At 38.0% G+C, this 17,184-nt stretch overlaps 1 protein-coding gene across 1 annotated transcript in view; it reads left to right on the forward strand.

Moving 5' to 3' along the window:
- Nucleotides 1-17,184, forward strand: part of MACROD2 (mono-ADP ribosylhydrolase 2) — a 1,298,181-nt gene that overhangs the window by 478,713 nt on the left and 802,284 nt on the right. Inside the window, exon 2 of the mRNA XM_032419411.1 lies at nt 8,705-8,826. Within this exon, the coding sequence (XP_032275302.1) occupies nt 8,800-8,826 (27 nt within the window). The 5' untranslated portion in view covers nt 8,705-8,799. The remainder of the gene's footprint in view (nt 1-8,704; nt 8,827-17,184) is intronic.

Raw genomic sequence — 17,184 nt, forward strand, 5'->3', positions numbered from 1 at the left:
TTGCTCTAGGTAGCATTGACATCTTCACAATATTTGTTCTTCCAATCCATGAGCATGGAACGTTTTTCCATTTCTTTGTGTCTTCCTCAATTTCTTTCATGAGTATTCTATAGTTTTCTGAGTACAGATCCTTTGCCTTTTTGGTTAGATTTATTCCTAGGTATCTTATGGTTATGGGTGCAATTGTAAATGGGATCGACTCCTTAATTTCTCTTTCTTCTGTCTTGTTGTTGGTGTATAGGAATGGCACTGATTTCTGTGCATTGATTTTATATCCTGCCACTTTACTGAATTCCTGTATGAGTTCTAGCAGTTTTGGGGTGGAGTCTTTTGCGTTTTCCACATAAAGTATCATATCATCTGCAAAGAGTGAGAGTTTCACTTCTTCTTTGCCTACTTGGATTCCTTTGATTTCTTTTTGTTGTCTGATTGCTGTGGCTAGGACTTCTAATACTATGTTGAATAGCAGTGGTGATAGTGGATGTCTCTGCCGTGTTCCTGACCTTAGGGGGAAAGCTCTCAGTTTTTCCCCATTGAGAATGATATTCGCTGTAGGTTTTTCCTAGATGGCTTTTATGATATTGCGGTATGTACCCTCTATGCCTATGCTCTGAAGAGTTTTGATCAAGAAAGGATGCTGTACTTTGTCCAATGCTTTTTCTGCATCTATTGAGAGGATCATATGGTTCTTGTTCTTTCTTTGATTAATGCATTGTATCACATTGATTGATCTGCAGATGTTGAACCAACCTTGCAGCCCAGGGATAAATCCCACCTGGTCCTGGTGAATAATCCTTTTAATGTACTGTTGGATCCTATTGGCTAGTTTTGGTGAGAATTTTTGCATCCATGTTCATCAAGGATATTGGTCTGTAATTCTCCTTTTTGATGGGGTCTTTGTCTGGTTTGGGGATCAAGGTAATGGGGCCTCATAAAACGAGTTTGGAAGTTTTCCTTCCATTTCTAGTTTTTGGAACAGTTTCAGAAGAATAGGTATTAATTCTTCTTGAAATATTTGGTAGAATTCCCCTGGGAAGCCATCTGGCCCTGGGCTCTTGTTTGTTGGGAGGTTTTTGATGACTGCTTCAATTTCCTTAGTGGTTATAGGTCTGTTCAGGTTTTCTATTTCTTCCTGGTTCAGTTCTGGTAGTCGATACATCTCTAGGAATGCATCCATTTCTTCCAGATTATCTAATTTGCTGGCATAGAGTTGCTCATAATATATTCTTATAATTGTTTGTATTTCTTTGGTGTTGGCTGTGATCTCTCCTCTTTCATTCATGATTTTGTTGATTTGGGTCATTTCTCTTTTCTTTTTGATAAGTCTGGCCAGGGGCTTATCAATCTTGTTAATTCCTTCAAAGAATCAGCTCCTAGTTTCATTGATGTGTTCTACTGTTCTTTTGGTTTCTATTTCATTGATTTCTGCTCTGATCTTTACTATTTCTCTTCTTCTGCTGGGTTTAGACTTTATTTGCTGTTCTTTCTCCAGCTCCTTTAGGTGTAGGGTTAGGTTGTGTATTTGAGACCTTTCTTGTTTCTTGAGAAAGGCTTGTATTGCTATATACTTTCCTCTTTGGACTGCCTTTGCTGCATCCCAAAGATTTTGAACAGTTGTGTTTTCATTTTCATTGGTTTCCATGAATTTTTTAATTCTTCTTTAATTTCCTGGTTGACCCATTCATTCTTTAGTAGGATGCTCTTTAGCCTCCATATATTTGAGTTCTTTCTGACTTTCCTCTTGTGATTGAGTTCTAGTTTCAAAGCATTGTGGTCTGAAAATATGCAGGGAATGATCCCAGTCTTTTGGTACCAGTTGAGACCTGATTTGTGACCTAGGATGTGATCTATTCTGGAGAACGTTCCATGGGCACTAGAGAAGAATGTGTATTCTGTTGCTTTGGGATGGAATGTTCTGAATATGTCTGTGAAGTCCATTTGGTCCAATGTGCCATTTAAAGTCTTTATTTCCTTGTTGATCTTTTGTTTAGATGATCTGTCCATTTCAGTGAGGGGGGTGTTAAAATCCCCCACTATTATTGTATTGTTGTCGATGTGCTTCTTTGCTTTTGTTATTAATTGGCTTATATAAGTGGCTGCTCCCATGTTAGGGGCATAGATATTTACAATTGTTAGATCTTCTTGTTGGATAGAGCCTTTAAGTATAATATAGTGTCCTTCTTCATCTCTTATTATAGTCTTTGGTTTAAAATCTAATTTGTCTGATATAAGGATTGCCACCCCAGCTTTCTTTTGGTGTCCATTAGCATGGTAAATTGTTTTCTACCCCCTAACTTTCAATCTGGGGGTGTCTTTGCGTCTAAAATTAGTCTCTTGCAGACAGTGTATCAATGGTCTTGTTTTTTTATCCAATCTGATAGCCTGTGTCTTTTGATTGGGGCATTTAGCCCATTTACATTCACGGCAACTATTGAAAGATAGGAATTTAGTGCCATTGTATTGCCTGTAAGGTGACTGTTACTGTATATTGTTTCTGGTCTATGTTACTTTTAGGCTCTCTCTTTGCTTAGAGGACCCCTTTCAATATTTCTTGTAGGACTGGTTTTGTGTTTGCAAATTCCTTTAGTTTTTGTTTGTCCTGGAAGCTTTTTATCTCTCCTTCTATTTTCAATGACACCCTAGCTGGATATGGTATTCTTGGCTGCATATTTTTCTCATTTAGTGCTCTGAATATATCCTGCCAGTCCTTTCTGGCCTGCCAGGTCTCTGTGGATAGGTCTGTTGCCAATCTAATGTTTCTACCATTGTAGGTTACAGATCTCTTCTCCCGAGCTGCTTTCAGAATTTTCTCTTTGTCTGTGAGACTCGTAAGTTTTACTATTAGATGTCAGGGTGTTGACCTATTTTTATTGATTTTGAGGGGGGTTCTCTGTGCCTCCTGGATTTTGATGCCTGTTTCCTTCCCCAAATTAGGGAAGTTCTCTGCTATAATTTGCTCCAATATACCTTCTGCCCCTCTCTCTCTCTTTCTTCTTCGTCTGGGATCCCAATTATTCTACTATTGTTTTATCTTATGGTTATCTCTCACATTCTGCCCTCATGATCCAGTAGTTGTTTTCTCTCTTTTTCTCAGCTTCTGCCTCATTTATCCTAGCAGTTAGAGCCTCCATTTTTGATTGCACCTCATTAATAGCCTTTTTGATTTCGACTTGGTTACATTTTAGTTCTTTTATTTCTCCAGAAAGGGTTTCTCTAATATCTTCCATGCTTTTTTCAAGCCCAGCTAGTATCTTTAAAATCATCATTCTGAAATCTAGTTCCAACATCTTAGTAATGTCCGTATTGATTAGGTCCCTGGCAGTCAGTACTGCTTCTTGTTCTTTTTTTTTTTGAGGTGATTTTTTCCATCTTGTCATTTTGTCCAGAGGAGAATAGATGAATGAGAGAACAAAATGTTAACAGGGTAACAATGACCCCAGAGAAATATACACTAAACAAATCAGAAGAGACCTGATACTGGGGGAAAAGAAAGGGAAAGAAAGGAAAAAGAAAAAGATAAAAACAAACAAACAAAAAAACAGAATACGATCAAATATGATCAGGCTGGTGTATAGATCAGTGCCACACACTAGATTTTGGGCGTATTTTGGTCTGTTAGAAGAAAGTGCCTCCCAAAATATTAAAGAAAAACTTATAAATGTACAAAAATAAGTGTAAATACAATGAAGGGATGGAATATGACTGTAAAGATGGAAATTATAAAAGATTTTATAAAAGGAATTGATAAGATAAGAAGTTGGTTGAAAAAAGAAAGAAGAGGATTTAAAAAAAGGGGGGGGGAGAGAATGTGATCAGGCAGGAGACGATAACAAAGCCATACACTAGAGATTTATGGTGTATTTTGATCTGCTAGAAGAAACTGTATCCCAAAATTTTAAAGAGAGAACAACTTATACATATATACCAAAAATAAGGTTAACTACTATGAAGGGATAGAATATGACTCTAAAAATGAAAAATAAAAAAGATTTTTTAAAAAAAGGATTGATAAGATGTTGGTTGAAAAAGGGAAAAAAATTTAAAAAAAGATAAAGAAAGTTAAAAAAGATAACTTTGAAAGAGTAAAGAATCATGGGAAAAAAGCCATGGATTCTATGTGCAGTATTGCCCTAGCGCTGGCATTCTGCCGTTCTCATTGATTGGTAAACCTGGTCTTGGCTGGCTGTTCTTGCTGATCTTCTGAGAGAGGGGCCTCTTGCCGTGGTTTCCAAAGGTCTTTGCCGGAGGCGGAATTGCCCCGCCCTTACCGGTCAGGGCTAAGTAATCTGCTCGGGTTTGCTCTCGGGAGCTTTTGTTCCCTGCAAGCTTTCCGTACAGCTTTGGAGGACGAGAGTGAAACTGGCGGCTTCCCAATCTCCGCACTGGAGGAGCCGAGAACTCGGGGCCCTGCTCCTCAGTGAGCCCCCAGAGAAAAGCCGTCAATCACTCCCGTCTCCCCGGTCTCCGGCCGCACTCCGTACTCACCTGGCCTGTGACCGAGTGTTTCTATCTCTGGCACCCGACCCCGTCTGGAGTCTCCAAACCCAGTAGATCCCTGCGGTGCGCTCCCGCGCTGCTCCTCCCGGGGGAGGAAGGTGAGTCTCCCCGGATCTGCCGCTTGTTGGGTCCCTGCTGGAAGAGCAGTAGCCTGACTGTGCCACGTATCACGGTTTATGACAACCCCGAGCTGAGAGCCCACTCCTAGGCTCCGTCTCTGCAGCCGGCTTCCCTGCTCCGATACCTGGGAGCTCTGCCGCACTCAGGCACCCCCGGTCTTTCTGTGACCCTGAGGGTCCTGAGACCACACTGTCCCACAAGGGTTCCACCCCCCCTTAGCCACTGGAGCGACGTCCCTCAGCGGAGCTGACTTCTAAAAGTTCTGATTTTCTCCTCCGCTGCTCTATCACTTGCCAGTAGCTTCTGAAGGGGGCCCCCTCCCCCGCCATCTATCTTCCTGAATATCACCTCGGATCCACTTCTCCACACGTCCTACCTTCCAGAAAGTGGTCGCTTTTCTGTTCAGAGAGTTGCTGCTATTCTTTTCTTCAATCTGTTGAGTTCATAGGTGTTCAGAATGGTTTGATCCCTATCCAGCTGAATTCCTGGGACCAGAAGAAATCCAGGTCTCCTACTCCTCCGCCATCTTGCTCCTCTCCCTGGGATTTCTGACTTTTAATCAGACCGTAGGATTTAAAGTGTGGTATGCTTTCCACATCAGAACAGAGATGATGACTGTCATTTCTGCCTGTGTGTAGAAGGTGTCTTGGATGTTGCTGCTGCTGGTGGTGGTGGTAATTGAGCCTCTATATGCACCAGAAATCGAATTAAACACTTCTGTTTACATTATCCTGTTTATACCAAGGGATCCACAAGTGCATGTCCAAGTGAAAGCATTATCTAGGGATATATCTCACATATATGTATCCACTATCAAGGTGCTATTGTGTCCAACAAAATGTAAATTAGTGCAAAGCATCATTGATGTTATAACAGCTATTTGTCTGGAACTTTTTGTCAATCAATGGATTTTGAAACTACTATTGTGAAAGAGTAGTCTATGATATTTTTTATATTAAAAAGGGATCCTTAATACTCACAAAGCTTGCAAGCCACTTGTTTAAGGTCTCTTGTAACTGCCCAGGCATCGTTTTGTATTCCCTCTGTCTCTGATACAAAGGTAAATGTTAATGATGCCACACATCACAGAATAAACCACAGAGATCATCTAAGCAGCTGATTTGTTTTGTGGATAAGGAAACCAAGGCAGGGGCTAGTGAATAGATGGCTTCATCTGGGCCACTTGGCAAGTCAGGGCTGAAGCTGGAATTGGAAGGCAGACTTCCTGACTGAGTTTTATAACGGGAAGGAGGAACTCTTCAGTGTGAAAGAATCACTCCTAAGTGCTATGAACAACTAGAATAATGAAGGAAATTTTCTTTTGGGCCTCACATTGATTCACCTTCAGCTTTGTGGATCTGAGAGGTCATCGTGTTGGTCGATAATAACACTTGATCTTGGGTGTTGTAAGTTTAATATAGAGCATAAAATACAGAGATCAATATTTTGATGTTGAGGAGAAGTCTCATTGATTGGCTGTTTGTCCTCAGACTTTTAAATTAAATGGAGAACTGAAAAAATGAAAGGAATAGTTTTTCATAAATTCCATTTAAGTTATGTGGACAATGATGTCTACAGGGAAAAGCAAAGAAAAGGATTTTTTAAATGTCACTATTTTCTCCTTTTATGGACTCTCTCTCTCTTTCCCCTTCCCATTAATGCCCCTGTGCCCTGTTTTTACTTGGCTCAAGTAGACACAGCTTTATGACCCCAGATAAGAGGCACTTATTCTTGACCTTCTCCATCCACAATATAAGGAATCCAAGTTCATACCTTGTTGCTTCTTTATGTATTATTTGATGTACAGAGGCAGTTGGGAAGAAGGCGGAAAAAAACAAAACAAAACAAAAAAAACCATGGACTTGTCCTTCAACAATGGCAGTCAGGGTGTCAGAGTTGTCCTGGCATAACATTTCCCAAAGGTAAATTTGTGGAAATTTAGTCCCTTGAAGTATTCTGTAAAACATAGTTTTCAATGTATTCCATTCCGTATCCCCTCTTGTTGAGTTTCATAATTCATTGTTGCATACTAAATGTCCTGAAAGTCTGCACTAAGGTAGCTATTTTGACTTAATTTCACCCAGTGATTCCCAAATGTAATTGACCTTTAAACCCACATCTTACTGTACCCACACTTGGGAAGTGCTGTTCTCTAGAATCCTTTGTTGTTACTCTTTAGCTTCTCTCCCTTTGGATTCATTGGGGGATTTAGAATATCATAGCTGGGCACAAACAAGTAGTCACAAAGGGGAAAATGAAGTAAAGCTAAGTACAGCCTTCCTTCTTCACATATTCTGGCATTCGTTTCAAAATGGAAGCTATTGTGAAATGTTCATATAAAAATTCACTACATCTGGTAGAGAACTTGTGTTGCTTCAATAGATACAGCTCTTATTTGTTACTCTTATTGTAAAAAATGATATCACTGTGTGCTGGGGTTTTTTGTTTGTTTGGTTTTTTGTTTTGTTTTTGGTTTTGCTAAATATAATCTCCCTTTGTCCTCTCCTATGTTATTGCGGTTCTCACCTTAAAGCTAGGTTTGCCGGTGCAAGAACATCTGCATGAACTCACTGGTGACATTTCTGCCTATATTGATCACAAGATATCATCTTTAATATTATCTGACAAGGGTTTTTTTGTTTGCTTGTTTGTTTGTTTGTTTTTAAAGATTTTATTTATTTATTTGACAGAGAGAGACAGCCAGAGAGGGAACACAAGCAGGGGGCAGTGGGAGAGGGAGAAGCAGGCTTCCCGCAGAGCAGGGAGCCCGATGCGGGGCTCGATTCCAAGCCTCTGGGATCATGACCTGAGTCGAGGGCAGATGCTTAACAACTGAGCCACCCAGGTGCCCCCTGACAAGGGTTTTAATACTGTTTCAGAGTTAAAAGTTGAAATCAACATTTTGGGGATTTCTCAAACATCAAATGATACCCTCAGTATTTAGCAGGCAAACAACAAAGATTTTACCCTTAGTGACTTAGTTTCTGCTATTTAAATTTCCTATGCAATTTAAGACTGTTCTATAGTCTCACTTTTGTGATGTGTTCTTACCTTGTCATTGTTGAAATGAAGTGTTACTGATTGGCCAAAGCAAATAATTTAATTTCATTATAATATTCCAGTAATATTAAACCAAATTTGTCTTTCTGATCAAAGGTGATTAGTTGTTGTTACTTACATCAGTGAGATGGGCAAATAATCCAGATTAGCAGATAAGACTGGAAAACAGACGTTATAAGGCATTCAAGTAATTTGGTTTATAATCTGAATTCTTTCTTATGATCCTTACAGACTTTAAAACTAGAACAGTTCCATTTCATTATGTTCCTAAGTGAAAAAATATGTGTGTAGGTATTAAAAAAATACAACGATGACTGGTTTTAAGTGCAAAAAACATCTAATTCTGTGTTTTAAATATAGAGGCTGAAAGTATGGATTGCTTTTTGAAAGTTTTAATATAGTAAACAACAGAAGCTAGGTAATTATTAGGGACTATTATGCCTAGCATACCTCATATATGTGAGGCTTGGTAGGTTGCAAATTAAAATTGGTAGAGATGTTTTAAAGTTATTCCTTTTAAGGTTATTACTGATTGTTACAAATTATCTTGGCACATTTTCAGAAATTTGCCCTTTTTTATTGTGTACAATGCCTGAAACTATTGTCTTATTTATAAGTAAAGTGATGTGAAACTTTGGTTCTTCTTTCCCATGTCAATTCAGAACACTGATTTTGCAGGCAATTATTTCTCAGTTTATTTCCCACCAAGGATTTGTCTTTTGCCAGGGTGCCAATTATTCACATCTTGTATTATAATCTGTTTCACTTGGATCTGACCAACAACAATGAAATAATTTACTGGTAGGGGATGCCCTTTCACAATTATCACCTTCCTGGGCAACTGCCTACTTTAAGAGGCTGTGCTATATAAAATCTTTTTACCAGAGAAGCATTTGCATCATCAATAATTCTTAGCTTGCTCGTCTCCAGGCTCCAACACAAACATCTACAATAAATAAAGTACTAATTACGTGAAAAGTGAAAAATACCTTGCTTATGCTATTTCTCCTTCCTTTCGCATGTGCAGATGTCATCCATACTGTAGGACCAATAGCCAGAGGCCATATTAATGGTTCCCACAAGGAAGACCTTGCAAATTGCTACAAATCATCTCTGAAGCTGATGAAAGAAAATAACATCCGATCAGTCGTAAGTACTTTTATGTTTCTTATTTCTTATTCTTTTCAGCCTTTGTATTTGGGAAAATAATCTCGTCCAAAATGAGGGTAGGAAACCATTTCCAAAATTCAGAAAACTAAGGTTAAGGTTCTCAGTAAGTGATGTGCTACTTGTTATCATGACTCTACTCTTTTGTATGCCCTAAATATTTGTTTAATAGTTTGTGATGTTTTGGGATTTAAAACTGTAGAATCATACAGCTGGAGCCATCCCATCTACTTTCTTCCATCCATAGTGCCATTAGTTTTTGGAGAAAGTGTGCATGTGTGTATTTTAACTTAAGAGTTGCTGCCTTTTAAATCTATTTGGGTCTTCTTAAACTAATAGTCTGTAGCTGGGTATGCCACATCCCTTCTAAGTATTATCAATTTAGACAGAGAGAGTTCAAAAAATGTGGATCTAATCTGTTTTCTTACCAGGAGGCTGGGATGAAAGGAAGTCTCTTTGAACTGGATTTGGGAGTATTTATTCACCTGCTTTTCTTTTGCAACATGTCCTACATTTATTACATCTCAATTACACCAGGGAAATAAAAGTATGAGAAAAATGAGAGTGTAAATACCCAATAGTAAGTTAATTTGGGCAGAATCCCTGGGATCTTTTCACATAGATTATAAACTTGGTGAAATTGTGGGGCAGGAAGATGGTTAAACCTTTGACTTCTTAGCAGGCTGAATGGATCAGCATTGCTTAGGAGGTCACAAAAGCGAAGGTTTTATTATTTGCATGAAGGAGCACTGAGTGTCAGACACATTTAGATAACCCTGGTTAGTTGCTGGACTTTTCATGCATGGTTATAATTTTGAAATGCCTTTTTCAAAGTACATTGTTGAGTTTGCTTAAAATAACAACACTTTTTTTGCAAGCTAATTATACAATCTTTTAAATCTTTGCATAATTATTAACAGGGCTGAATATTTTATTTTACTCTTTGATTTAAAAAAAAAAATTTTTTTAAATGAATCGATAAGTAAGACCCCTCTGTCTGAAGAGAAAGCTGAAGTTCAAAGAGAATGGAGCAAAGCAAACTATTAAACCAGTGGGCTGATTTTGTTCTTTACAGCAAAATAAGGAAAAGCAAAACAGGTGTGCACATTTAGGAATAATTAGAATTTTGTCAATATGGCCTATTGATTAAAAAGGCAAGGGGCTGAAGTGCTTGGAAAAATGGATATGTATAGAAGTTTCTAGCTTGGGAAATACAGACCTTGAGACCCAAAGAGAATTAGCTAATGAATTCACTGGCATCTCTAATGACTCCTTTCTAAAGCCAAAAGAAAGCAAGAAGATGCTAGCCCACCAGAAAGAGTGTAAAAACAGCACCCATTCTTTTAATAGGAAAAAGACACTTCTCTAACGATGATGATCTTAAAACAATCATATCTGCTATTGTACTACTTGCTACCATTAGGTAAGGAGTGGGAGAATTATGGACTAAGTTTAATTGACTTTTATCAGATGACTTGCAGATGGACTAAAGCTATGCTCTAATCATCCTGGGATTGGAATCAGGTCTATCTAAATATCTTGGATGATGATTTTGAGGGGTTAATTACATCTTATTTGGTGCTAAGTTAGCAGGTGGTGCTAAACTAAAGTCATTTCAATATTAATAAATAAAGATGGAGGTGGAAAATATATGCAAAATGTGAAGCAAAATGTCCAGCTAAATTAATCGCCATGTTATGTCATGGTTGAATGGAGTTTCTATCAAATGTCTTGTCTCTTATTCACACACAAAAAATCTATTTCCCTTCCTTCCTTCCTCCTTTCTTTCCTTCCTTCCTTTTTTCCTTCCTTCTTCTTTCCCTCCCACTTTCCTTTCCTCCCTCCCCCCTCTTCTTTGCTTCCTTCCTTCCTTCCTTTATTAAAGAAGGAAATGGTCTTTCCATTTTATATGGAATGTCATGTTCTTGACCAATGTTAAAAAATTATAATACTAAAAAAAATTATAATGCTGTTATCATTAAATCTTCATTATGTGGGGAAAATGGAAAATTCTTAGGAACTGATTACGATTGGATATATGTTTTAATGTATAGACTTGTACTTTATATACTTATTATAATAGATGGGGGAGAGATGGTTAATATAAAAAGCCTGGCTATTAAGATGGACAATAAACTTAACTTGAGCTCATTTATATACATGTCACAGAAAATTTCTCATAAACCCTTTTACCAGAACTGCTTAGTGTGTGCTTTACCAGTTGTCACTGTGTGGCCATGGATAAGCCATGTCAATATTTTGTAGCCTCAGTTTCCATGTACAAAGCATCAGTAAATTATTAGTGTTATATCAGATCTATCTAACTCAAGAGGCTGTTACGGGGATCAGTCGAGATAATGGATGTAAGATAGCTGGAAAAATGTAATTCTCTATAAAAGTATTTGGCAATATTACTTAAAGTATAAGTTATTTTCACATTTTAGGATTTGGCAAATTTAGGAGATTGAGATCATTCTTGCTTTGACATCTATTCTGAAAACCAAACCTCTAGATATTTATCATGTCATCTCTTGATGTCGTTAAGCCAGAAATAAATTTTTATCAAGTATTCAGTTAATACATTTGTGGGGCGCCTGAGTGGCTCAGTTGGTTGAGTGACTGCCTTCAGCTCGGGTCATGGTCCTGGGGTCCTGGGATCGAGTCCCACATTGGGCTCCCTGCTCCGCGGGGAGCCTGCTTCTCCCTCTGCCTCTGCCTCTACCTTGCTTGTGCTCTCTCTGTCTCAGAATAAATAAGTAAAATCTTTAAAAAAAAAAAAAAAAAGTATTCAGTTAATACATTTGTAAAGGAAAAACTCAATTTTTTCCTCCTCCTGTGTAGGGAAAAAACCTGTTCTTCCTGATTGTGCATTTATTCCTTATGAGTCTCCTTTGCTGTTCACACAAAACACTTCACTCTGGTCACCAAATATGTGGAGGTTTCTCCCCATACCTAGCAATTCTCTGGGACACCAGTTGGGTATCCTACAATTTAATACAATTCTGACTCTATCTACCTTGAGATAGTGTCAGATCCCCTAGGTTAAGGGCTCAGTCCCATAAGGTTACCTATTCCCCAAACCCCCCACACCTAAACCCTTCAGATGCCAGTAGCAAGCTTGGGTTATTACTTATGTTTCTGAACCAACCAGCTATAGATCTAAGGTCCCAATGACCTCCTCCTTGGGTTCAATTAATTTGCTAGAGAGGCTCACAGAACTCAGGGATACACTTAAATTTACCAGTTTATTAAAGGATATGATAAAGGGTATAAATGAACATCCAGATGAAGAGGTACATAGGGCAAGGTCTGGGAGGATCCTGACCCCAGGAGCTTCTGTCCCTATGGAGTTGAGGGACTTTACCCTTCCAGTGTGGTTGTGTTTGCCAACCTGGAAGCTCTCTGAACCCTGTACTATTGGAATTTTATGGAGGCTTCCTCACATAGACATGATCAATCATTAACTCCCATTTCTAGCCCCTCTCCCCTCTTTGGGGATTGAGGGGCAAGGCTGAAAATTTCAAGCTTCTAATCATTGCTTGGTCTTTCTAGTGAACAGCCCCCCTCTAGGAACCATCCAGGAGCCCACCAAGAGTTGTCTCATTAGAACAAAAGATACCTCTAGTGCTCTTATCACTTAGGAATTTACAAGGGTTTTAGGAGACCTGTATCAGGGATGGAGTCAAAAACAAGCATTATATTAGAACAAGAGATGCTCTACGGTTCTTATTATTTAGGAAATTACAAGAGTTTTAGGAGCTTTATGTCAAGAACTGGGGACAGAGAGCAATATATATTTTCTATTATCTCATAATATTATATTTATTTAGGCAATTAAAACTACCATTAATGTTGTTTATAACTATTAATATCATCTTATTTGTAATCATTAATAATATCATTGGTAATATTACCAACTCATATTTGTATTGACAATGCAGAGCAAAGTTGCTCAGTAGATGCATTGAATTAAATTATACTAATCTTGTCACCACACTTAACTGTCTTAAATTTATAGTCTAATCTTTAACTTTTCAAAAAATACTCTTAGGGTGCCTGGGTGGCTCAGTTGGTTAAGCAACTGCCTTCGGCTCAGGTCATGATCCTAGAGTCCCGGGATCGAGTCCCGCATCGGGCTCCCTGCTCGGCAGGGAGTTTGCTTCTCCCTCTGACCCTCCTCCCTCTCATGCTCTCTGTCTCTCATTCTCTCTCTCTCAAATAAATAAATAAAATCTTTAAAAAAAAACAAAAACAAAAACAAAAAAACAAAAAATACTCTTATATCATTATGGTTTCTCCCACTATGTGTTATTTTACAACAAAGCTACAAAAATGAGTAAGAATTAACTAGTTAAGGTGGGATAGTAGATATGTAACAAAGGGACCATAAAGCAATATGGTAAATGCCGTAATGGTCTGGACTAGCTAGGCTGTGCTCTAATTACAAACAACCTCAAAATCTCAGCGGCCTACATTCAGAGACCCCAGCTTATAGACATTCCATCATCTTATAGTTGTGCTCTTTTGAACTGACAACTGCTCAGTCATAGAACAGAGACCTTACAAAATCATGAACTCTTTACTGTCTCAGCTTAGAAGTGACACACACCATTTCTGCCCCCATTTCATTGGCCAGAACATTCACACAGCCCTGCCTTCCTGTAGGGGGCCAGGGAAATATTCCTGAATAAATGAAATATTTGCTAGGCACTACTTTTCTTTTTTTTTTTTTAAAGATTTTATTTATTTATTTGACAGAGAGAGAGATAGCGAGAGCAGGAACACAAGCAGGGGGAATGGGAGAGGGAGAAGCAGGCTTCCCGCCGAGCGGGGAGCCCGATGCGGGACTCGACCCCAGAACCCTGGGATCATGACCTGAGCCGAAGGCAGACGCTTAACGACTGAGCCACCCAGGCGCCCTAGGCACTACTTTTCTGCCAAAGTTAAAGCAAAGGCTTTGGGATCACAGCACAGGGATCAGAGATTTCTGCTTTATTCTTATTTCTCCAAAGAAATTCTTTAAAATTTTACTGGAGGTAAAACAAATAGTATAATCATTTATTTATTTAAAGAGTATTAATAAGACTTATCGTGTACCCAGATTTTTCTATGGGACGAGAATGTGCAGAGAGAGGGAGAGAGGGAATCTTAAGCAGACTCCATGCCCTGCACGGAGCATGACACAGGCTTGATCTCACAATCCTGAGATCAGGACCTGAGCTGAAATCAAGTCAGAGGCTTAACCTGGTGCCCCCCTACCAAGACATTTTTAAGCCTCTCTTAAGACTTGGAAGGTATAATGGTTGTCTTCAAATATATAATTTATCTCAATCTCCTGCCCGTCCAGACAAATAAACAGACAAGATCATCATATCCATTGTATGATTTGAGAGCATTCTCTAGTTCTCATCACTTTTAAATATCTTCCCACAGGTATCTGAAATTCCATAATTAATGAGTAATTTATGATGGCCAAGCATTGTCCTTTCTCTGTAATTTTCCTTTAAAATGCAAATACTCATGAGATCTGTAGATAATTAATTTCCTAATACCCTAACATGAAGAAATTTATCAAATTATTTTTCACTTTGGCAGGATAAATTAGAGGATGATAAAAGTGCTCAACACCTCAGCCTAAGGGAGGAGGGGAATTGGAAGGGAGTCTGGAGGAAGTTGGGGAGAAACAGAAAACATAGTGGGATACAAATAAATTTCACTTACCTCCCAGTTTTGCTAAAAAGAGATACCTTTTAAATAGAGAAGAGGGAAAAGCCCTAGTTACCCATGACTATCTAGAAATAAGGTAGTTATTTGGTTTTGGATGTGTTGTAGACAAAATTTTTCACTATGAAAAAAAATAATACTGCTTTATTAATTTGAGAGAGAACATTTCCTTACATTTCTCTCCTCTGTTCATTCTTGGTGGCTTCTTTTCAGTATGTATCTACATGTTTGCTTAAGGTTGTAAAAGATAAAAGTAATCAATAAATCTAATGTTTCATTTTACAGTGGCACATCTCTCCTATGAATTATTAATTTGCACAGCTTTATTAATACTGATGAATGTTTAAATTTATGATTTCAATCATGATTCTTCTTCCAAGTCTTATCATAAAGGGTTTCAAATGAAAAATCTGACCAATCTTTCATGCTTCCTAGACCTCATTTGTGCATGTACCTTATTTCTTCCAACCTACTTCAAATATAATTCACTTATTTTCCTCCAACCATGAATTCCCCTTGGGCAAAATTCAAATATATGCAGATTTACTTGTGTATACATTCCCTGCAACCTTGAGAGTGTTGATTCCAGGATAGGCAAAAAATGTAGACATCATTGAGGGGATAATTAGAAAAAGAATGAACTAGAAATAGAAACAGGGAACAAAGGTTGAAAGAAAAGTCCAAGAGGGTACAGATTTTCTCAGGAAAACCTTGGGAAAGATAAAGGTAGGTGTCAAAGAATAAACCCAGGTCTTAGAAACACAGTATTCTAACACATGTGGCTAAGAAATGAATAGTCAGGCTGGTGAAATCAAACAACTGTATTATTTTGATTTCTGGGACAATGCTGTGTCCTGAGAAAATTGAATGGTTATTGTGGGACTAGAAGAGGACTTCGCATATACAGAATATCCTTTTGAAGGTATATTATCTAAAACAAACAAAGGAAATTATTTATATTGGTGAATATCTTGGTTAAATTTCAGAGGTGAGTGTAGGGTTGAAGGCAGTGAGGAAAGATTCCTATTGCACAGGGACCATTATTAATAATACTGATGTAGAGACACTATAATAGCATAGATATTATCTTATATATCATACTGTTTTTGTTGTTTTTAAGTGAGCATAGAAATATTTTTTAAGGAGTTTTATAAGTTTGTCTTGCCCTCTATTTCTTTTTTGCAGTATGATCTTAAATTTCCTCAATGGCAAATTCTTCCACCATCAGTTTTACTTTTAGAAACTTAATCCAAGCCATTCAAAAAGGATCACAGTGATTTCTGCCCTCAGCATCAGTTAAAAGGCATAGATTCATATCTGTCCATGATACTGGGTATTCAGGAAAACCCCTTTTAACTGACAAAATATAGTGTACCCAGTTTGATGTTCTTTGAGGGAGAACATGTAATAAGAAAATAGATCTTAATATAAAAATGATCATAATCTGAATATAAACCAGATTTTATTTAGGTTAAAAATGATTTTCCCATGAAGTATAACTAAAAATTGATATACGAATTTGGTAGTTTTATGTGATTATGGACAACTAAAAGTTGGGTGTTTGTTTTCATAGCGTATACCACTGTGATTTCTACTTGAGCCCCATGCTAGATGGTGTATGGAATGTAAAAAAAGAAAAATTAAATCTTTGCTGGTAGGAAGCACCCAATACCAAATAGAGATCCCTCAAAACTAGAGGGTTTTCCTTCCATGAGTCATAGATTTTGAGAAGTAATGACTTCCAATGGAAAATACAACGGACCTGCAACTTCAGTGCTTCCTCTAAGCATTGCGGCAATAAGCAAATTTGGAATTCTGTATTTAATTGTTTCACTGCAGTGTAGATTTTCATTTTAAGGCATAGTCAAGTAAACCTTATTTTCTTATACAAGTTCCCTTCTGAGAGGGTTGCCATGGCAATGAGTTCTCAGCCTGAAATTCTTAAGTGCCCGTTTTATTTCATTATCTGAGTTTCCATTACAGGCCACATCAATCAATGCAGTCCCTTCTTCAAGAAGACTTCTGCCACCTTAAAAAGACGACCCTTTAATTTGTTACCTCTGCTCCCCTGCCTAACTTGGTACCACCATTTCCCAGCCAGCTCTTCATCTCAAAGCACCCTCTTCCACAGAGCCATGGGCGTGATCTTCTTTCCTCTTCCCTTTTTAGGCAACATCTAGTTTTAGTTCTCAGCTATCTCATTTACAAAGGATAATGCTAAGTCTCTGTGTCTTTCCTAGCTGGGGTTCTAACAGCTGTGTAACTAATGATATGATTAATAAATAACAAGAACAAAAGCATTTTTTACATTTGCACTTCACTTTTTAGTTTACAACAGTGTGTTCCTATACATCATCTCATTTGTTATTCTAATTGTCCAGCTAGCTCCCTGTGTTTCTTTAATTTAGCCAGAGAGGGGAGAAAAAGGCTAAATCAGAATTTTTCTTTCCTCTTTCTTCCCTATGCTTACCTTTTATAAGATACCCTAATTGGTCATAGGGGTACAAAATCTCAAATAATACTCTTATCAGGTCATCATTACTGGCAATAACGAGTGACCAAGGGTGGACAGCAGAGATGAGAAGGAGGGAGAGCATGGAATGGTGATAAATTCAT

Source organism: Phoca vitulina, unplaced genomic scaffold (assembly GCF_004348235.1).
Source record: "Phoca vitulina isolate PV1807 unplaced genomic scaffold, GSC_HSeal_1.0 scaffold22, whole genome shotgun sequence".
NCBI lineage: Eukaryota > Metazoa > Chordata > Mammalia > Carnivora > Phocidae > Phoca > Phoca vitulina.